The 23,989-nt window shown below is 39.3% G+C and overlaps 1 protein-coding gene across 1 annotated transcript in view; it reads right to left on the bottom strand.

The window, feature by feature from the left end:
- Positions 1-1,243: 1,243 nt before the first annotated feature.
- cpt1cb (carnitine palmitoyltransferase 1Cb) overlaps positions 1,244-23,989 on the bottom strand; it is a 35,179-nt gene continuing 12,433 nt past the window's right edge. Inside the window, exons 9-19 of the mRNA XM_037088770.1 lie at positions 23,633-23,720; positions 23,089-23,284; positions 19,860-20,048; positions 18,880-18,985; positions 18,008-18,124; positions 9,686-9,850; positions 7,767-7,895; positions 7,424-7,579; positions 6,100-6,213; positions 5,549-5,641; positions 1,244-5,001 (exon numbers count right to left, since the gene is read on the bottom strand). Of these exons, the coding sequence (XP_036944665.1) occupies positions 4,879-5,001; positions 5,549-5,641; positions 6,100-6,213; positions 7,424-7,579; positions 7,767-7,895; positions 9,686-9,850; positions 18,008-18,124; positions 18,880-18,985; positions 19,860-20,048; positions 23,089-23,284; positions 23,633-23,720 (1,476 nt within the window). The 3' untranslated portion in view covers positions 1,244-4,878. The remainder of the gene's footprint in view (positions 5,002-5,548; positions 5,642-6,099; positions 6,214-7,423; positions 7,580-7,766; positions 7,896-9,685; positions 9,851-18,007; positions 18,125-18,879; positions 18,986-19,859; positions 20,049-23,088; positions 23,285-23,632; positions 23,721-23,989) is intronic.

Genomic DNA, 23,989 nt, shown 5'->3' with positions numbered 1-23,989 from the left:
TTAGGCAGGATCCCACTGTTGAGAAGTGAAACAATGATCCAATTCATCAGCAGAGCCTCTTCACTTCAACGGATGAGCACCTGATACTCGCTCACAAGCTTTCCTTCACGCTTTCCTTCGTCATCTTGCAGCCACTGGAGTTTGAACCTCAGACAACTGGCAAGTGCGACAAGTGCATCGTTGCTATCCATTACACCAGCAAAACGATTCCTAATGGCCCAAAGTATACGATTTGACCTACTTATGTTAATTGTATGACTTGAAATTTCAGCACAAGGTCTCAGATCCTTTTAAGACATCTCCATCTTCAGTTTCTCCAGAGGTAACTTGCTTGCCCTTACTCTCAGCCACACATCATGCATTGATACAGGACAAACTTCATTGCATTTACCATTCCAAACAAGAGACATTTTTGTTAGGCTTACAAAAGGGTCTTTAAGAACAGCTATGAGCAAATAAGGTTATGACCACTTCCCGAACGCATTCTGAGAATGTCTATATAAAATTTTCTGTTTATTGTCGTGTTTAGAACTAAACACTACTAAACTGTGGGAAGTTTTCTTGTTAGCTCAGCAGAAACCCTAAGCTATTGGAACAAATGGAGCATTTGTGGGTTTGATTTATGCCCAGACTGAACTTTGTCCATCCTGTTTGTTTACTGTTGTGAGATTAGTTCATGCTGGAAATTTCCAAGAAACTACAGACCCAAGTGTTTACATGATGGAAAAAGTAAGTGGGAGGGCCCGTTGTCTAACTTTTCTAGCCTGAGAAACAGACGCACAACTTCATTAAGCTACTCCATTTGATAACCCCATGCCATACACTGTGGGCAGTGCTTGACTGGAGCAAACTACAACAGGGCAAACAGCCAAAGCACAGCTAGGAATTTTAAAGAAAGGAGGAAGCAGTCGGGTGCTGTTCCCCCTTTAATGGACTGGTCAGTGCATTCACCAGATCTCACCCTACTGAGTTGTTGTAGGAGCAGCTTTACCTTATGGAACGTAAAAAGTTCCAGTTAAGGGCAAGCCAACCTGTTGGAGTTGCTTCAGGAACTGACATGCAAAATCATTTTTGAAGAAGGGTTTAGGAGGTGGCCCAGTGGGACCATGATTATAGAAATAGTACAGGAATACTTAATATCACAAATTTTCTGTGGTGCACAATGTTGGCAAACAGCCCCATTTGTTTTTGCTTGACAGTTAAGTAATTAATACATATATTCACTGATAAATACCAAACCAAGTGCAGATCTACTGTAGGGTAAGTATTTTATTTCACATAACACACCAATTCCATCTATAAAAGGCCTTCTTAACAAAGTCCACAATTAACATTTAAATAGGCTTGAGAATGAAAACCAGACAAATACAGAGCAAAACACACACATCTTTTGGAGTGTAAAATCAGTAAACATGGGATATAATTAAAAACTACAATACCCAAAAACTCATTAAAAATCTTCAAGCGTCACCATTACCAAGAGTAAGAACAGTAGTTGTATAGGTTACATAGAAATAAACAATAAAAATGTACCCCCAAATCAATTAAGTAAGAAAAGACAGTACTAATCTATTCTGCTGTGCTGCTCTTTTGTGAGAGGCTCATTTTGTAAACTGTTGACAGCCTGAAGACGATGATTCCATTGCGTAAGCAGAGAAATCTGAGGCACATTATTGGTCTGACTGGCTTTCAAGGCAGGCTGAGGCATGAAGTGAGGGACGACGGACAGTCATGAGGGCTAAATAACATCTGTCACATTTGATGCATTTATCTGGAGCGCCTGTACAAGCAGATTAATCTGGAATGAGCAAACATCATGAGAAGCCCTTCTTAAATAGACCAAGGGGCTCAGCATTTCATATGACGACTTACAAAAATATACATCATATAGGCACAGAAGGGACGAGAGGACAAACGCATTGAAACCTAGTGTATTTGTGACAAATGTTTTGATGTTCACATAATCCTTTTTTTGTGCGCGATCACAATAAAATGTTTAGTTGTATTTAGACGTACACCATTACTAAGTGGTTAAACTGGTTTCATTCTCTTTCTGTCAAGCTCGTTTGAGCACTTTCTCTCTGAGCACAGGGAAATCTGTTCTGTACACTGGGACAGGAAAAGAGAACCAGGAATAATATAATGAACATCAGCTTCTTAAAGGCCTTCCACATGTTTAAACTGTTAAAACTGTTGCGTAAAACATAAAGGGCTGCTCAGGCGGTCAACAGTTTAGGAAATGAGTTGCTAAATGTCGAACCTGAGACAGAAACTGAAGCCACTGTGGTCTGAGGTTAAGAAAATATTATTTCAAAAGTTTCTCGAAAAAGAGATACCAAGAAGTTAGAAAACATGTGCAGAGATGTAGTGGAAAGTTAATGCTACATCAACAGTCACTTTTTAGTCAATGTTTCTAATTGTAATAGTCCAGGAACATTTGGCTAATTTTGGGAGTGCAGACTATGTAATACATGTAATGCAGTGTATGAGTAACAATGTTGGAGTTAATAGCTGACTTTCTTTCTTTGTTTGCCACTACATCACTGCACATCTGAGAATATGCTGACGATGCGAACAGTAACTAACTGAGCAACTGTAGTACATTCTAATAAAACACACAGAGAAGAAAGCTGCACAAGAAATGTCACAAGGTTTCCCTCAGGAAGTGCATTGACTTAAAAATTGCATTGAAACTGTTTCACTGAATGAATACTTGAAATTAGGCACAATTGTGTTTCTTACATGCAATAGCTCTTAAAAGCAGAGAGAGAGAGGAGAGGGACTCCTCAGTAGGTTGTACCATTTGTTCATCTAAATCCTGATCAAATAGAATACTTACTTCTATATGTCTTTGCCATAGTAAGTGTGCTTAAGTCAAAAGAGAAGTGGAAGGGTTCACTACCCCTTTCCCTTCCCAGACGTTTGAAAGAGGCTCCCTTGAAAAATAAAAATAGCTGGTTAAGAAAATGACAAGGCAATACAAGTGAATACAACACAGTGAGTGAGTGAGTCAACTACCGATTCCTTGGCAAACTTGAGGTGTGTCTCATTCAATACTAGCAAAACACAACTGTGACTGGCTATCTGACCTCAGTCATAACTATCATTTATGAGGTGTTACTTGGTAACGAGTGCAATCAGATAATGTTGATAAAATGTGTCAATTAGAATTCATACTGAAGCACCGCACTTGAACAGTGGAAAACAGTGACTTTCAGCTTTAAAGTATCATGTGTCATTTTGTGTCCCCATGGCTCATGTTTTCACCAGATGTTGAGACACAAAGCGCAGAATAGTTGGCAGCCCTCCAGCTGGCACACAGGCATCCTGAACCACAAATGATAACCCTATGCTGTGAAATGTGAAACAGTTCAAAGACAATCAGTAACCACTTCCAGTTTCAACACACTTCACTGAAATCACATTATACCTCATGAAGAATCATCTGATTTTCAGTTCTCAGTATATACTCATTGAACCACAGCATTCATCAGAGTCATTTGGGCAGGCTGAAGAGGTGCTGTTAGCATGCCAACAGTTTGCTTTAAAGTGGAGTTTCTGACAACTAGCAGTGCCACAGAGCAATGTTTTTACATGTGCGCCCATGTTTTGTTTGCCTTCTGTATGCAGCCATGAATGCAATAAAAATGTTCCTGCTGCTAATTGGATCCACTACACTGATCATTGAGGTGTTGGTAAGGCAAAAAGAAGGGCAGCCAACAAAGACAGTAAAGAAGCCTGGGAGCCAACAAACAAGGATGTAAAACTTGCTGATGAAGGAAATGCAGATGACAAAATGTGGGTTTTCGGGTCAGTGGTCTTAGCACAGCTCGTTCTCTTCAGTGACTCTTTTCTCTGCATCACTCTGATTTGACTAGCGATGAAAACAAATGCACTCAAAACCCTGAATTGGCGCGAGTTGTGTCAGTTGGCTAAGTATTTTATTACACTGAGGTCAAACTCAATAAATTTCCCTTCACTTGTATTGAGATTTAGGGTCTCTTAATGCAGTGGTGTCAAACTGATCCAGTAAAGGGCCATGTGGCTGCAGGTTTTCATTCATTCTTGGTTGGCTGATTGGTTGGCTGATCCAAATCAGGTGTGTTCTTGCTTGGTTGGAATGAAAACCTGCAGCCACATGGCTCTTTACTGGATCAGTTTGACACCACTGTCTTAATGCTATCCCCCTAATGTAAGGGAGATTTGTCCCACTTCAATGCGTCTCACTTACAGACAAAAGCCTTCATTCTTAAATGATGACCTTTGCTCCCACTTTCTTAAAAATCACCCATTGCTGGTTTCATATTCTCTGAGAAAGAAGGGACCTGAAGTGGTTTGCGTTCTCACAAGCTGTCTAGCTGAATCTTAAAGAAAATGCAAATAAAATAAAAAATATATAGATGTATCTACACATCATCAATGCTAAGTAGCTGTCAAATATTTTAAATCCTGCTCATAGGGGGAGGCTTGGGAAACATTTTTTATTAGGAGAATGCCAATCTTAACATTCAGGTGAGTTGGCTGTGCCCTGATGCAGGTATGCTTTTTTTGTATTTTTTATTTGAGCAGGAGGTGAAAAAAAGGTGACAAAGTGCCACAGATCACCTGTGATCATCAAAGGGCTCTGTAAATCTGCAATTTATTCTGAACCGGGCCTAAAAGCAATGTTATTACTGTTGATCTAAACTAAAACGCCTGCCCTCAGGAATTAGTCTGTGATCTCCCTTTTATTTCACTCATTTCATCAGTTTAATGAATGCCTTAAGATGTGCATTTAACATGTAGGGTCTAGTTAAATGGGTTCTTCATGGTTTTACACTCAGCTTAGATGACTCAAGGGTAATATTTGTCAAAATGGTGAGATGCTTCTTGTCTTATTCACAAGCGCTTCTTGGTCTGAGGGTGTGCAGTGCCTTTGGAGGTGGTTTTGGTGTCAGTGGACAGGAGAGTCATGATGTCTTGGAGAGCTTTACTTATCTGAGCTCCGAACCTGTGGGAGTCCTAAAATGGATAAAAATAAAGCATTAGAAAGAGGGTATGAGAAGGAAAGTGTACAGACTCAACACCACAGGTAGAGGAGAGGAGGAAGAGATTATAGGACATAGATTATGAGCTGTACAAATTAAACTGTTTTTTGCATCAATTTATCATTCTGAAATTCTTACTGATTGCACAGTGTAATAGCTGTAGAAAAATAATGCAACACTATGCTATTCGATCTGTCACTGTGCTGGATTGATCCTGACGATGAAAGTCAAATTATGGCACTGAGGACATTCCTCTGCCAGCCTGGCATTTCAGGCTTTTACAGGAATACACATTCATAATGAGCATTAGAAAAGGGAAGTGAAAGCGGACAGTCCTTTCCTGTAATACGCTTTGCATGACTGGTTGTGGGGGGGAAAAAAAACTAAAAAAAAAACTCATATCTTCTAGTCATAATTCATTAAGATTTCTGAGTAAAATGATTAAGCTGCGTAAAACTGTTTTACTGTAACAATCAAGAATTTAACTAACACTGATGAAGGATGCAAGAGGTATAACTTACAGTCTGACTGCAGGAGTGTTTGGAGGACACATGGAAGTTGATCATATCCTCACCCACAATGATGTATGAAACCCCATAACCATCATCAGCAACCTGGCATGACAGAGATCATATTCGATCAGTGGTTATGTCTCACATACCACCCAGTGTACAAGTACACCATTGTGTGTGTGTGTGTGTGTGTGTTTACAGATCTCAACCCCTGGCTTTAACAGTCATGTGACTGCAATATAGTCTGTTTACGGCCAAACATCAGCTTATTACTTCTAATGATCTAATTTAGGGTCAAAAATCATAATAGTCATCTGTGAAGATTATGTTGCTGAACAAAATATATAATTATCATGAACTTGTGTTTGCTACAGAGTTCATTTTCAGGGACGATCCAAAATCCAATTCTAAAATCCCAGAGTCTTTTTTAAATCAAGGGAACCAGGGTGATGCCAAACTGGCAAAAATGAGTGACCTACACCACTCTTTTAACATGCACCCAGCATGATCTTGTCATTCACACTGGCAGTCATAACAAGATGGCAGTGTGCTTCACTCACAGGTCCAAACCCTCCGCCCAATGATATGAATTCGGGATTGTTCTTCAGGTCGAACAGTTCCATCTGCTGAACTGGTGTCTGACTGGTGGAGAGACGCCATGGCTCCGACAAAACCTGGAATGAGAGTGACAAGAGAGACTTTTGGACATTTGGACACAAATGCTGCACACACAAATGCCTCCAAGTTACAATAAAAGAAACTACATAATACGAAACAGCACCAGCTGTGTCAGCCACACCAATGTAATGCTCATAACAAATACTGCACCATTGCAACCATTGTACAATCCCTTCAGCCTCAAGCAGTTTTGTTTAAAGGTTTGCTAGAGGTAGGCACAAATTAATTTTCTAAATGACTGAGTTTACAGTGGGGGACTCAAAAAGAGTGTAGTTTATATGTTCTTGGGATGATCAGATTGATTCACCAGCTTTTTCCATATTCTTCTGCTGGTACAATTGTATTTGAAAATAGCTTACGGTTCACTGAAAGGGTGATTACATTACTGTCTTTTGTGTTGTGCCACAAGTTGACTGATGACTACATATGCTGAATTTGCCAGCAACAAGGACTGAGTAAAAAAGGGGATTTTCTGTGATCAGGTCTATAGATATTCAAGTGTTAGTTGCTGATCATTCAGTTTTATACTGACTTAAAGACAACTCTCAGCAAATGCTCTTCTTATGTTAAAAACAATGTATTTAACAGAAGGCTTTCTAAAATCAAGACTATTGCAAAACTAAAGGATATGATGACATTCAAGTTTTACATAAGTATGACTAATTGCTTTTGAAAACAGCAATGGCTATGGAATGTAGAATAAGGGTGAAACAGCCAACTTTGTCTTCAGGACTAGTGTTCAATAATGTTATCAATCATGATAAAAGGACTTGCATTTCCAGTCTACTGACCGCTCAAAGCACTTTACAACACATTCACATCCACATTCACCCAGTCACGCCATGCAAGGCACCAACTGCAATCTGGGGTTCAGTATCTTGCTTTAACATGCAGTTTGGAGGGAGCGGGTCATTCAGTGATAGGAAGGTTGCATCATGATCATGAGGGAATCCCAGGGATTCCCAGCATTTTGAATCAGCGACCCTCTGATCAGCAAACCAGCGACCTTCCGATCACTGAATGACCTGCTCTACCTCCTGAGCTACCACCGCCCATGATCATCAGTTTTGAAGTGTGACCATGACAAGACTTGACACGTATCCAGACTGCAAGCATCATTGCGGTCTGGATATGTGAGGGATCTTAGTAAGCAATTAGTACAGTATACACTGACAGGATTTTGACTAAGAACATAAAAAAGCTTACCTCTTTGAGGAAAGGTGACTCCACCCCCAAGTATTTGGAGACCACATAGAGGCAGAAGAGGTGTCTGTCAATTCCAGCTCCAGTCATAGCCAGTCGATAAAGGTTCTGGTGCCTCTCTGAAGCCAGACGGAAGAGACGCCTGCACTGTTCCTCTGTCTGTAAATCCAAATGACATTTTCACTAACATCTGGACATTAACCTAAACAGTATTAACAAACTGTTCATTTGCTGTGAATATATATTGATTTTTGACCAGAGCTTGGATTGGCATTTGGGTCAGCAGGAGTTTAAAATGCTGTACTTTTTCCTTGAAAGACAACTGAAACAAGTAATCTATCAGCACCTCTCCATTCTCTAGAGCTTTGACAAAGGCAGAGCTCTCGTTGGAGCAGGATCTCACAGTCTCTGTCCGGCCCTCCCTGAAGAGACGGGTCATTGACGCCTCATAAGTCAGGCAAAAACCACCACGATCCTGGAGGAAGGAGAGAAGGAGGAGGTGGAGGGAAGAGGTGTGAGAGGAACATGTTAGAGCAATAGAGAGATACAAACATGTGGTCATTCTGTTGTATAAACATTTGAATATTGCAAAATTAGTAAAAACAATAAAAAGCAACCAAAAAATGGCCATTTACTCTTACTTTACTGTCCAACATAATGGATACATTAATGTGCTGCAGTCAGGGTCCACATGGTCAGACAATAAAAACAGAGGTAACACACAGAGGAAAGATATTTTTAATGTAAGATAACTAAATCCCAGATAAAAGGGAAAAAAAAGATGAATGCCAATGCCAGTCAAGATAAAGACAGACTGTTTATAAAGTAAAGATAAACAGGAAAGGCAAGAACGTGACCACACTCTGTTCAGGAAAGGAGATTTAGACAGGCAGACCTCCAGGAAGATAAATGTCAAGACATCAGAATCTTGGAGCCACATCAAGGACAATTTTAGAACCATGCTATTGTCTTAAAACAGAAGGGTCCCATCCTGCACCTCAATCAATAATCAACTCTTTTTCATTTATAGATCAACAGATTCTGGAGTAGTTCTTCACTCTGTTTATCTTTACAACACAGACCATCATCTAAACAGTCAGTACATCAGGGCAGAAGAGTGTGCCCCATTATCATTCTTTATTACTACAAATACCTGAAATACAAAGTTTAGACATGACTACCTGTGTTAAATAAATGTGACTTTGGATTCTGCTGATTTTTGATTTTTGTTCTTACAATGGCAGCATTAAAGCTCAACTTTTTTTACAAGATTCATTCACATGCTTTAGTCTTGAGACCATATTAAAACTGTCATTTTGTATATGTTTTCTTGGCTCCCTAAAAGGTCAAGTTAAGTGTTACAGGCTAGTGACTACAAGCTGTAGAAACATTTATATATTTTATATTTGTATGCACTATCAGTTAGCATACAACTCTGTGTTGCCACAGTCAGTGCAGACAAAATAAACAACACACATCATACAAACGTGACCTCTGTCAGAGTTAGATTTTGGTCTTAAGGCTCTGGTGAGCGTCTGAGGCTGCAGATCGTGCAGTTTGTCTCTCACAGTCAGCACTTGAAAGGCCTTTGTCATCTGCAACTTTGATCAACTGAACATACAAAATCAGCGGCGGCTCATCGTTGAGAGAAATCACTCTTATGGGCTGTTCCAATATTTATAAGAGGGTAAGACATACGTATGCAAAGGCTAGAGATGGACAACATATAAGTGTTAATGAGTGAATAGTGTTTGATTTGATGGACAAACGATTAAAGACAGAACCATTCAATCTGAGTTTTGAATATTGAAGGGTCAGGAAAAGTAAAAAAAAATCCTTCTCTTTCTCTCTCAGAGTCCTTGAGGCCTGATGGACTGGATATTGGATTTAGTTGACTTAAAATTCTGTTCACATCGTTTTCTTATGTATTGTTCCTTTGTGTTTAGTTCCTTTATAACTATAAATAGAGAGTCAGAAAGTAGTATTTGGGTGGAATAAACCTCCAAAACTATAACAATGTGCACACTCGGTCAACCATCTATTTTCATACTGGCTCTCCATTTCCACAGGGACTAATGTTTAAATACGTTGGTGCTGAAGTATTTCGAACCAAATGGTTTAATTTTCACTCTGTTTCAAGACTGGCTCATCAGCACCAGCCACAAAATAACTCCTAAGTGCCATAAATGTTCACTTCTTCCATTATCCCTCCTCGACCTGTCCAACTCCAATCTACAATGTAAGCATTGTGTGTGAGTGTGTTACCCTGTAGTATGCGAGCTGTAAGCTGATCTGTATGAAGGCGTCGGGGCTGACACGCAGCTTCTTGATACGTCCTTTTCCAAACTCTCTGAAGGGAAACACGTGGCAGTCCACATCATCTGCCAGTGCCTGGGCAACAGTCAGGGAGGTGCTCACCTGAGCCTGAACCTGACAGACAGAAAGAGCAAAGACACTTAAAAAAACTGCAACAAAGGGGATAATTTGATTGAGAACAATTCTCTAATGCCATAAACCCTTATATTTCTCCATGTTTGTTCTCAAAGTATGGCTTTACCATAAACTACTACACTATCCAGATTTCTAAGTAATTAATGTACATCCATTCCTATGCCTTCAGTAAAATTAAAAAGAAAGAAAAGAAAAATTAAATCAAAATTCCAAGCGGCGTTTGTAAGTTCTATTAACGTTGGCGACAGGTGGTTTCTATTTTCCTCATTATTTTTACTACCAACAGCAAAAATCTGTATTTACAGATAAGCCATCACCTGAATCAGCGTGATCTCATCTAATGCCATCCACTGAGGCTTACCTGTGATGAGAAATTCTACTTAGATTTACCAACTGAAACATCACACACACATAAACAGAAGAGGTGTTGAAATTTCTCGATTACATAAAATCATAGCCTACTAATGTTGCACAAGTGTGGGTGAACATGGCTTACATTACCTTTAAATGTTGGGGGATGTGGCTAAAATCAGTGTGATAAACATGCATCCAGTGCTTTGGAAGCGAACATATGGCAACATTTTAGATTTTATGAATTTACTCTGACACACAAACTGGACAAGAGGCTTGCTGTGTGTTAATTCTGCCTCACAAGAATTTTTGACCAAGTAAGTTTTCCATCTTGAGCTAATGTTTCCAACCATACAGAAGAGCCAAGCCATTCAGACAAAGAATGGAAAGAGAGGATGTGCTGCCAACTTTGCATCTAACTGTGAAAGAGGTGCATGCAACATAGTCATGTTTGTGATGTTTGCCACATTCAAGAGTTTCCTGCTATGTAAAAACACTACTTTCTTAGATAACAGAGCATTTGCAGATGGATCTATCTCTTGCCACCGAGGAGGTCATGTTGTCGCCTATGTGTTTGTTGGTTGGTTTGGGTTAAAAAAAACTGCAGAACAGATTTTCACTTAACTTGGAGAGAGGATGGGTCTTGGCCTAAAACAGACCACATAAACTTTTGCCGTGAATTCTGATAAAGCGACAGCTACAGGATTTTTCTCACTTTCTTGAACATTACAAATTAAGGATTATTTTCAATATTTTGTGATCTGAGGACATTCTCTGGAGTTTTCTGACTGCATTTTGAGTAGCAATGTCCTAGAAATATGAGGATGCTTTACATTTAGATGCATGAAGATCCAATGAGAATCCTTGTGCAATCTAATCATTGACACATGAATTGTAACTGAATTGGATTGTGAGGCCAGTGCAGAGTGAAGAGTGTAATACATCCGTCTACTGCATATCTGATTTGACAGCTACACCCAGAAAGCAGCAATTAACTTGTAGTACAAACAAGAAAAAAAAAAAATCGTACTTCCTTTCTAATATACCACAAGAAATGCGAAATGGATGCTGTGATCAAAGGCAGATGGTAGAGACCAGAAAGAGTCACCAACTCATCTCTAAGCTCTTTCTGTTTGGTCCATTTAAACCAGGTCTCATGCCAGGGTGTGTATAGTTGTTGGTATTTTTGCTGTTGGAATAGCTAGCATGTGAATACACAATCACATTTCCTGATAAGGACTGAGCAGAGGGCAGAGCAGAGGGCCAATGCAAGCAATGCAGAGGAAAGGAGCCCATTGTTCTCTAGTGAATGTTCTCTGAGCTCACTTCCCCTGTCCTTTTTCAGATGCATGTGCATGTGAGTTTGTTTGACTCAAGTTAACCCTGACATCTAGCAAATTAAATATATCCTTTTTATCATCTAATGATCACAACAGATGAAGAATTTAAATAAATCCAATGACACATCATGGCAAACACAGACTGAAAGTTGAAATGTGAACAGATACAAACAGTCCACCCCATTGAGACTCATCAATAAGCCTCAGTCATCTGGTTTTGATATGGCATCATTCACATCCTGGTCAAGTATTATTTGTAGATGTGAGGTAGCTTAATTTCAAGAGTGACTCATTCACTACATGAAACAGAAACAGGCTTTGTTTCTATTCTCAGTTCAGTGCAGTTTCATCTGCCCCCAGAGCATTAACTTTGCCATCAAAGTGGGCCACACTGCATTTAGGTGCCAATCAAGAGGAGTGGAGTTCCTCAATAGTAAGCAATCAAGTCCAATTATCTTAACTGGTATGAGTACTAGAGAGGCTTAAAATAACAAAGAACTACTTAAGTACATACACTACAACACGATGAGGGACCATGAAATAATTTGAAACAAGTCTTTAAGGCTTCAATGGTTGTCTGCCCGTTTCCTTTTCCATTTGTTTAGTTTGTGGGTGTTTCGTATATCAAACCCATCAGGTCAAAGATAGCACTTTGGGAAAACCCCTGCCTGTCCCCTCAGCAGAGCTAATGTTTTCTAGATGTTAGAGACCTGAAATGTTGCCACAGTAACAACCAGGGGACTTTTGAAATAGGAATCCACCTCACAGACATTCCTCCTAACTGGGTTTCACTTTTCAGTGAAAAAGTGTAAGGCTTGATGCTTTACACAGGAAACAGATTAAAGCTGGTATCAGTCTTAAAGCCTGTATCTGGGCCATTTCCAATTTTCAGAGAATAAGTATTTTTCCATATTCACTTAACTTTGCAGAATTTACAAGTCCAAGTGTTATACTTTTGGAAGCACTGCCTTAAGGAATGGCACAGGCAATCATTCCTACCTGGTGCCATTAGGCTCATGCAAAAACACACACAATTTATAATGTACTGCGCTTTAATAACCTCTGTAACTAAAACTGCACCTTATTTCTATTGCACCTTAAGTTCCACGTATTGCATCTTATTTTCTCTTATTTTTGTAACCACTTAAGCATTTTATTGTATATAGTACTCTTTTACTACTTAGTACTTTTGCATATTGTGTATAGTACTTTATCATCTCTATATATGCCCTTTAATTGTATTTGTGCCACTGCTATGATGACCCAAATTCCCCTCACATTTTAAGGTTACAGAGTTTAGAAGAACATATATGTCAAAGGTCCTGAATACCAAATAAAAATACCAAAGACCTAAACAGAACAGAATTTGTGTGTGGTGAATCTGAACAACTGACTGACCCTAGGACACAAACCTCTGGGATCAAAACAACATTTGCATGAATTAAAGAGAAATAAACTCCTCCCATTCAGCAACTCATGCAAACAAGAGAAATATTTAACAGCTGAAGAGGCCTCAGCTTTGTGTAATGTCTGGGCCTGGATTCAACGCTGCAAAACATTTCCAGTCTTATGGGCCACATGCTGTGTTCAAAAATGTAAAGAAATGTTTTTAAAAAAATGCCGTGTTCAGTTCAATGATTTCTTTTTTACAAAACTGGTGAACCTTGCACTAAACTGTAAACAACAGGCTTTCAACTGATGGGCCATTGCACCGTAATTGGGTATCAAATGGACCAGTTACTAATTGACCTGTTTACATGTATAATGTTCCAGACACATGTTTTTGAGCATTCCACAACCATACCCGTCTTTTGTTGCAACTGTCCCAACTTGTTTGAAACGTGTGTAACATCAAATTCAGAATAAGTATATATTCAAAAAGATCAAGTTGAGTGATCAAAATTACACAACATATACAATGATTTTGTTCAGCTTTCAAATGAGTATTAGCACATTATCATGTTATGTTTTACAGTGTCCTTTCGGAACCAGCTTTGTTCCATCGATCCAGAGTCTAATCATTATGCTCCCTAGCAAACTGAAGCCTTTTTTCAATTAGCCTCACTGACAAGGGATTCTCTTAAAGCTACACAGCTGTTGTTTTTTATGATTTGATTTCACCAAACGTTTAAGTGATTTCCAATGCCAATCATTCAAGATTTCTTTCTGACCACATTTTTTCCCCAAAGATGATGGTTCGCTACTATCCTGCCAGGTTTTAATAATGCATTTGGCTGTTCTTAAACAAATTTTGGTGGTTTCAGCAATCTCAGTCATTTTCTTTCTGCTTGATGAAGACCAATAATATGACCCTTGTGAAACAGAGTAACATCTTTTCCACTACCACAGGATATGTCCTCTGACACAGTTGTTTAAGGAATGAGATGGTCTCACTGCATCAGTTAGGGTTTAATAAATTACTGCCAGCTGAAACACATTAATCACCTTAGCAATTATTTAATGGAAGGCTCTAATCTATTTGCTTAGTTAAATCCAGGTGGTGACTCCTTTTTTGGTGAGGCAGTGTATAAGAGAAGTACCGGTATATCAGGCCTACTGTATCACCTAGGGTCATCAAACATATGACACATGCTAGTGAGGATCGTGACAGGGTACCAACTTTATGCTTGCCTATGATTGAGTACATTATGAGCTGGAGGTTCTGATGAGCAAATAAAAAAGCAAATAAGGAAAATAATAAAATATCAGAAAAGGATTCTTCCAAATTTTGTATCATTCTTTAAAATTAAGTAAATACACACTACACCAATATAAATATCAACATTTTAAACCCACAAATATAGTCTTTGAACACACACACACAAAATTCTATCATCTGCTGAATTCATGTGCCATGCTGACCTACTTTTGAATACCTACTCCACCCATTAGAGTCCCTACATGTCCAAAGGGTGGCTTCAAAGCAGGAAAGAATGTTTAAATCCTTTAATTGTTTCTTCTTTTCACTTGTGCCAGATAAACTGAAAGCTGCTTCTGGTCGTCAAGAACAGGCACAGACATTCTCTGTCGTTGGTCCCTCATTCCTCTCTGCTGTATTCCCTAAATATGCTGGGTTCCAGCAGATTTTGCAAGTGTAGTTGTCCTTTAAATGGAATGTACCTGCGCAGGTACCGCCTTCACTCAAATAAAATAATCCTCAGATCTACACAAATTTAAAACAGCAAATATTGCCAAAAAACATATATGACAAATTGTTATGGCCAAACATTGAAACTAATGGTTCGTAGTACTTGATCGCAATATTGGTTCAGAAAATATAAGCCAATAAGTGCCTATCACTGATATATGGTACAGTGACCGACCCATTATCGGCCACTGATATATCGGGGCCCGATAGAACGGCCCAATTTCTATCGGGGGGGCGCTGGTGTACTGATCTATTTTGTCCAGTGGGGCTGAGCTCAGCCAGAGACTTTGGCTCAGCTTACATTTCAGTGAAGTCACTCCCCCACTCTATACCACGAAATCTCCTTACCAGTCATTTATTTTTATTTATTTATTGAAAGTTCTGCTTGTTTGTGTGCCAATCTGCACTTTTTCTCACCTTGACTGAACAAGTTCAAATGTTAAATGTCATTTAAAAAAGTCTGTTAAATGTTAAAAGTCTTGAATAAAGACATTGGTTTAAGAAAACATCTGTCTGTACTTCGGTCACTGTGACTGTACTATTGCATAATCATATTGGTGAAAAATCTATGCATAATCCAAGGCCTGTTTTCATTCCAGCTCAAAAACTCACTATATTGGTTGCATGTTGGCTATCGGTGATTGTGCTCCTTCTAATATCGGCTATCGTTATCGGGCCAAACAAATCCCGGACAGACACTAATATGGTATCAACATAAAAGTTGTTTGATAAGAATCAAGATGAAAATAGTTGGAAAAGTTTTAAGCTTATAATGTCACAAGCATTTGACACAGTATCAGTCAGGCTCTAATTTCTTGCTTGTGACTGCATGAAACACTGATTTGTTTCGCTACGCATACATAATAACAATATCTAATTGTTTTGTTAAATATGCACCTCTTGTCCATAAATTTGATCCTTTCAACTCAAGACCATGCGATGACCCTGCGATGAGCTGGTGACTCGTCCTGGGGTGCACCCTGCCTTCGCCCAGAGTGATAACTGGGATTGGCACCACTTACCCCACAACCCCTTGAAAAAGGCAGGATAACAAGGTTTCATCCCCGCAACCCGCACGGATAAGCGGCAGATAACGGAACGGAACTCAAAACCATTTGCAACTTTGAAAAAAGATCTATAAATCAAAATGCTCAAACTGAGATAGAGCATATAGAAGGGGAATGTTAAATATTTCTGCTGGCTGCTCACCAAAGTGATCCAATCTTTCCCCCTTGTCACCTCTTTGAAGAGTGTGCAACACTCAATATAAACTTTCTAAATTAAGTTAAGTTATTTCCACACTGCAGACACTTTACAGGTTTGCCAGAGTAACATTACGCACGCGTCAGCGTTCTGCTACAAATTGCACTCTGACAAATATCCCAGATAAGCAAGCTAAGATCGAGCATTCGTCTACATTTACACCCTGGCCAACTGACTGCAGTAGACATGGGTTTTCATCACCTCGGCTCCGCTCGGACACAGGTGAACATGCTAAATTCCGGTGCGCAAAGTGATGGCACATTATTAACATCCGGTGGACGTGTGTAAATAAAAGTGGGAATTTGGAAAGCGATCTATTAAGGGAGTGAAACATGATGTCGGTGACGTACATCTTCAGATAAAAATCCCAAAGTGGCTGCCTTGCCTGTGGGAAGTGGGAACAGTTTATTTTAGCTGGTCAACTCGTGTTTAAAAAACACATTTTGGTGAAAAAGAGGTAAGAGAGATATAGGCTATGTTTGTACAGCAACTTAACATTATTGTTATTAGAGACCTCAAGTTTACCTGACAGCTGTTCCTGTAAGTCTTTCTTATCATTATGTTTTTTCCTTCCATTACCAAAAGATATGGCTAATCACTGGCCCCACTTTGATACGAGGGTGAGACAGCATCATTTGCGGGGACTCAGACCGGAGTATGTGTTTGGGAGAGAGAAAGCATGTGTGCTGGTACAGCGGGGGTGGGTGTCTCTCGCTGATTGCAAGAGAGAGACGTTTTGCTGAAACACTGCACATGGTTAACAAGATTGAATCTGTCCTCGTTTGAATCTGAAATTGATCTCCTCCATCTTCATGTTATGTAAAGGCTCTTTGGCATAGTCACAGTACTATACTCCTCCTCTTTCTCTACAAACAAATGCACTGGAGCATTACATTCTCAGTTAACAATGCTGTTAACCCCTACTCATATTTCATACGAGTTCATTAGTCAAATAACACACTTACATACTCACATACTGGCTGACCTGTTATATTGTGAAAGTGTGAAAGCCTACGCAATCAGCTGAACTTAACACTAAAGGTCACAGGCTGTTGGTGGCTAAATGCTTTCCTTGTTGCTTTCCACGATCCATTGAAGCAGCTGGAATGTTTGTTCCTCCCTTCCTCATCTGGACAGCCATCAGGTCAACAAGAATCATTTCAGTCAACTTTGGGTTCACTGCTTTCATGACAACTATTTTAATGCAGTCCTGTAGGTGCTTTCTCTCACAGCGGAACTCTCTCTCTGGAAAATTATTTGGCATGTTCTAACATCTATTAACAACACTGATCTATCTTAGGTAAATCTGAAGATACTATCAGCATCCATTGAGGTGTGCCATTTCGTGGAATATGGAGTTAACAGGCCACAGCATTTAGTTTAACAAATGGTTTGAGAAATGTTATTGGTGAGTCATGCTCTGTTCCTGCTCACAGCACAGAATATGAGCACTGAATAACCACTGATATTTTAGAGTGAATCAAGTCAAACTCAAAGAGTCCTTAATGTGTGAGTTGACACAGATGATTTGTATATGAACATTATACATTGGAAAACTCTTGCCAAGCACAGCATTTTGAATAGTATAGCAGAATGATTTGACTGTTTTTAGAGGTATGTTTTTATCCTCAGGTGACTTATTAAAAATAAGTATTCACGTGTCGTCAGAAAAGTCATCTGGGACTGCATGGAGGATTTTGTCAGCAACAGAATGACAAAAGGAAACTGATCATTGCTCTGTGCACTGGAGGCAGTTGCATGTCACCCTCTGGGGGAGCAAAGAGTTTTTCATTTTCTCATCGCAAAGATCAAAGAAATATAATTTTAATCTTCACTGCTACTCTGACATAATACACTTAGGTTAAGATGAATCTGAACTGCTGAGGAGAATCCTAAAAGTCAGCATGGTCTGAAGAACACATGCTCTTAAATTGATGGAAACAGTGAAAATAATCTGACTGCTCAAGTATAATAACTGAGTAAGAAAGGGCAGAATGTTTAAACAGACATAGACTTCCTGCAGGGCCTACGTACCTCTGACGGGATGTCCCAGACAAGCCTCTGGGGCATGGGTAGCGTGCGGTCCACGTCGCCTTTACAATGTCCGTCCTCAGTGTAGCCCAGCTGGAAGGCATCAGTGGCCAGGGTATACTGGAGAAGGGGAGATGAATGCTAAAATTCATATCTAGATACAAATTCATATACCACATACAGCCCAAATAAAAACTGGATTACTGCTCTGTTATTTTTAAATCCCCTGCTTACTTTACTTTGATACAGAGATCCCAAAAGGTCAAAGTGGAACTTTTAATATCGACTACTTTTGTGTTCCCTCTGACCTGTTGACTCTCTAAGTGTAGCATAAAGCATGGGTGTGTTTTAAAATAGTATCTATTATGTATTAAACACAATAACATAATTAGCCGAAGCTAATTAGCCCAATTACTGTGACCAGCTGCTGCTGTGTCTGGGAGTGTGAGAGGCTGTAGCTCTGATGATGATTATGTTTTCTTGTATTTGAATTTCTTACTTTTCATAACTGTATAGCATAGAAAATACAGATCCTTCGTACTTGTACTGAACCTGAACTAATTAATTTTTCTGTTTGAGACACCACAGTAAAGAACTTAATGGTGTGAGTCTGACTTTGTCTTTCAATTCAGCTGTCAGATGTTCTCTAAAGAGGAAGTCCGTCAGCAGGGTCAACTGTTTAATGATGACATCACAAAAATATTTAGCAGGCTGACTTCAACTGGAGCAGCATCTGTGGCGATGGGAGCAGTATCATGATTATCTCAATTTCAGCCTTTTCTTAGAAATGGGTTCCCTGACTTAGACTGTGCTGGATAAACAAAAAAAAATCATGTTTGTGAGTGAAACAAAAGCCAACAAATACAAACACACACCTCCCAAAGGTGGGCGACTGTCGGTGCATCAGCCCAGGAATGCTCTGCATTCAGTCCACTCTTCCCATTCTTGTAGATCACAATGGAGAAGGATTTATCAAACCACCTGAGGGGTCAGACAAAAACAGAGAAAACAGCTATGAATTAAATATATTAATAATGAAAGGTTTTACTTTACTTTATATTCAAGCAGGATAATCAGGTTCTCTTTGAATTAAAAAATACTTTATGTGCAAGTAATAATCATACAAATTTGAGCTGAGAAGAACTACCCTTTCATTTTTTTTCAAGGTAATTAGAAACTATTGCATTGTAATACTATTACAAACACAGAGGGGATAAGTTGTGCTTCCTATATGTAGAGTAGGATGATAAGGTCTTTCACGTATTAGCTAATTTATTCCAACAATGTATTTATTTATTTATTTTTTTACATGACTAAGACTCTACACCAGTGCTAGTGAGGCTGTACTAATGCACAACACTACTAACTTACACCCAGTCAGCAAAAGGTTTCACTTCACTTTATCTTCCTGCCTGTGTCCTGTCCACAACTCATCACTCATGTTTAAAAGGAATCCTGCTGTGGTTGAAACAGGAATGATTCTGTGAATGTCGCTGTACTAGTTTGACAGGTCCTCAAGATTGAGTAAAACAATTCCTTGTCGTCTAGGATGGTTTTAAGAAACTTCTGTTGGTATAATTTCAGAAAAGGCACACTATCTGCCACTTTTATTCATCTTAAAGACTGATTTTATTGAAGTTACTCAGGGCATACAAAGGAGTTGTAGTTGTAGAGTATTAAAAAAAAAACTTAGTATAATGGGGTGTTTCACAGTTTTGGAGGCTGGCAAAGTATGAATTCAAGCAGCTAAAAAGCATAGAGTTTAGTAAGGGGTAACAAATCTCTGTTTGAGATCTCAATGCCCCAAATGGTTTCTCATCACCTATCTAATTTCTGTTCTCTGCGTCCTCCTTACCTATCGTAACATTTCCCATGGAGCAGGGACTTGGCATAGCGGTCCAAGTTTCCTGCCGGGTCTTCTCCCCTCATGCCTTGCTCTTCATCGTCCAAGGTTATGAAGAAGGCTGCCCTCTCGATGGCATCCAGTGATCGTTTGTTGATGCCGGAGCTGAAGTACTGCTTCCTCATCTGAGACCAAGGCATTCTGGGAGAAGGTGACATACAAACAATAAAACATGTAAAACTAAAGATCAATATTATCATTATAAGCATCAGACCAAATAAATTGCAACTAAACAGACACACACACACACACACACACACACACACACACACACACACACACATATGATTGATCACAAATGTTCATGTAAAGTGTTTTAATTGCGCATAACAGCACAGGCAGTCCAAAGTCCACAGAGCACAGAAGGTTCATGACAGAGGAAACTGCAGATGTCCTATTATGATAAAGATGACGCATTTAACTCTGAGAACAAGATTTATTTGGCGATGCTTGTTGACACTGTAGCCTCCCTTTGTCATTTTCTCATAAATCATGTTTCTATCCAATTGCCAGGACAATCTGCAAGGACTTTATGAATTATAAAACTATGTTTTAAGCTACTGGAGTTATGAATGTCAAAAAACATTCAAGGAAAAAGAGACACTTAGATTAGCCCAATTCTAAACCAAAAAAAACAGCATTTACATTGAGACTCTTGGACAGAAACCAAGTTAAGATCTTTGACTGTACATCTTTAGCAAAACTAAAATATTGAAATATCTCAACAATTACTGCCGTGTGATTTTGTACAGATATCAATGATCCCCAGGAGATAAATCTTTAACTTTGGTTATCCCCTGACTTTTGGAAATTGATTTTCAAATTAAATCATCAAATCTTCAAATCTTGGAGCAGTACTTGCGAGCCCTTGCCAACTTCTGCACATCCAGTGCATGTCCAAAGGAATGACAAAAAGACAAACAACTGCCTCTTATGAATGTAGCTCCAGCAGTGTCCGAAATGTTTCAAAGATCCTTTATTGATTTATTTCAGAGGACAGTTTACTCATCAGCGATGAACTGAACAGAACCAGGGTTCTCCCCAGACGGTGGAACAATGGCGCTGCGCCGCTATACTGCTTAATCATATTTCACTGATTATTGCTGAATCCCTGGAGGATGGTAATATTGTTTAGCTTTGGAGTCTCTATTTTCAGTGAATATTTCTTTTTAAAATTGCCTAACCCAAACATGATATTTGCATTAGCATGCTGACGTTAGCATTCAGCTCAAAGCAATGGTGGATACAGGCACACTGGGCAGCTGAGTTAAAGTCTTGCCTTGGTTTAAAAAAATCTATATAAGTAAGGCAGCCATGAGGCAGTAGTCTGGTTGTTAAACTGACCAATTTCATTTAGTCTATAAAAAGTTATAAAATAGTGAAAATGACAGTCAGAATTTCCCAGATCCAAGACTTAACATTTGTTCTCTAAATGTGAGAATGTCACTGTCAAACAATTTCAACTGTTTTATCTGATTAACAAATCAAAGAGAAAGTTCAGGTATTTTGAAATAGGGTTATAAGAGGTACTTAACCCTAGTCAGGGTCATCTACCAACAGTCATCTACCACAGGTGATTGATTGTCTCAGAAGTTCACAGTTAAGCCATCAGACAGTTTCACCCTCAAAGCAACAGGAGGTGGGCCACAGGATGTGGCAAATGTTTGTAACTGTGCTGTGTCAGTTGTTTTTCTTGAGAATGCTCAGGCAAACCTTTCAACTACTCTCTTATCTGTGCTGTCCATCAACACTAACACACTTTGGCACCAATTACACACATTGCAGTTCGCAGACAGACACACACAGACACAAAGACCCCCACATACACACAATTACACACCCTCATTTCCTGGACTTAGTCATTCTTCTGCTCAGTTCATGTGCTTTTCTTCTACATCAGAATCAACTTATACAGTATGAATATCAACCTGCCCTGACTTAAATACAGCTTGTGGCAGCTAGTCCATGGCAGCAAAACATTCTTTCCCCCATTTCCAAGTGATGTCAAAAGATGGCTCCTGAAATCTACAACTTCCATCTTTTATAAAATTATTAACTCCAACCCTGTTTTGCATTTGTTCTGATCTCAGATTAAAACAAAGAAGCATGAGGAGGACTAATGTTTTTGTCATTTACAGTGCAACTGCAATCAGTGTGACAGGCTTCTGTTACTGTAATTTGCTTTTGTGTAATGTGATCTGAGATACACTGGTAATGGAGATTAGAGACAATAATGTACAAATGGAGCCAAAACAACATCCAAACTTCTTAAAGAGGTCATATCATGCAAAAGGGAGTAATTGTCTCCCACAGAAAACACTGCTCCTGCACTGAAACTAAACTAAGACTTTTGAATGCCTTCCGAGATTATCATAAATCCCTGACACTCTGTAGTAACACTCCACTGGCACAAAACTACGCCGTTGACCTTGTTTCAATATTTCTGATCAGAGGATTAGATTTATGCAAACATGGATTACAATATCAGCTGTGTGTAATCACATGTAAACAGAATACGTAGTCATTACACAGGTGAGGTACGCTCACTCTGGTGCCATCCAGCAATCAGACAATCATAGTCATGTGTAGCCTGTGGAACAATACACTTATAACACAGTTTACACCCAATTGCCACATACAGCCACAACAACTTCAATGAAATGTTTGTCTAGACTTTTAGTTTAGATTTTTAGAAGACTGTTGTACACTATATGGTGTTAGTACTCTTGTAGTTCAGATCAGATGGAAAACACTGATAAAAAGGGCTAGTTTGTAAGATTATACATTAGCACATTGTTGGTGCTAAACTGTTGCTGCTCATCAACTTTGCTTTAGCCAATTCTGTCAGACATTTCTGTGTTAGGTGAACAAACAATCTTCTTTTTCACTCAAAACCTCAGACAGATTCACCTAGCAAACTGAGGGTTTGATGTTAGAAAGCAGAAAAAAAAAGCTTTTTTTCCTTTTTGGGCTATCAAAATTGAAAAATGTATTTGTTTTCCACTGTATATCGAGAGTTAGCAGATTCAAATTTGGTGGAGTGACCTTTTGTTAACATTTGGACCAATAATGATACAATACTAAAGAAAATGTTAAATAAAAAGGGTAAGAAACACAATAGAACTACATTACATATCAACAAAAACATTCCCATATGTAGCCCCATCTGACTGTTTCCTGCCTGTCTCCAGCGGTGAGAGCTCCCAGTTTTTCCTCTCCAGGCTGCGGAGGTGAAAGGTCATCCAAGATCCTCTGGATCTGGTATTCGATCTCCCTGGGGGACAGTAGTCGGCCTGCCCGGTAAACCCACAGACGGAAATATCTTCCCTTGTGGTACACCGCCACAAACTCACTGTCCTGCCAGTGCTGGAGCACATCTGTGGAGGAATAGAGGATTATTCCCCTGGCTAAATAATGAAGTTTTTATAGCCTGCCAATTCAGACAGATGTCTGAGTGTACTTTCCCATACTCTTTTTGCTTTTGCCATTTAGTCTAAAAATTGAGCAATTTATGTGTTTGTGTTCCCTTTATGAATGCACTTTCATTCTCAATTTCAGACGAAACATCCCAGGGAGAAATGCTCAGTGTTCAAATGTCAGTTTACACAATTGAATGAATATGAAACTGTAGGACCCATCTGTGGCAGTAGAGTGTGCGCACAGTGTGTTTGTGTGTGCGAGTGCGTGTGTGTGTGTGCGTGTGCACGTAGATGTATGTCTGTTACCCGTCTGGTCTCCTGGTGTGCGTGTTGTGTTGAACATCCTCTCACACTGAGCTGCACACAGAGGGATGACAGTGCCTGGAACACGAGTCTGACACACAGACACACACACTTGTTATTAATACTTACTGTTTCATGTACATCCTCTCTAATGCTAGTCCAGCTTAATCAAGAAGTGCTCATTCAAAGTACTTTACGCTCTGGATGAGGTTGTCAAAACGTCACATTACATCTTAAATGAGCAGATGAAGCATTTGGTATAACCATTTTTAACATGATGAGGACACTTGTTTTGCCAAGGTTTACTAATACTGAACATGTCTGTACACATTTATATTGTTTAGACACATCAAGTGACAA

The sequence above is a fragment of the Acanthopagrus latus genome, chromosome 23 (genome assembly GCF_904848185.1).
Source record: "Acanthopagrus latus isolate v.2019 chromosome 23, fAcaLat1.1, whole genome shotgun sequence".
Taxonomy (NCBI): domain Eukaryota; kingdom Metazoa; phylum Chordata; class Actinopteri; order Spariformes; family Sparidae; genus Acanthopagrus; species Acanthopagrus latus.
The sequence above is the reverse complement of the archived record's forward strand: the minus strand, read 5'-3'. Positions and strand labels throughout refer to the sequence as shown.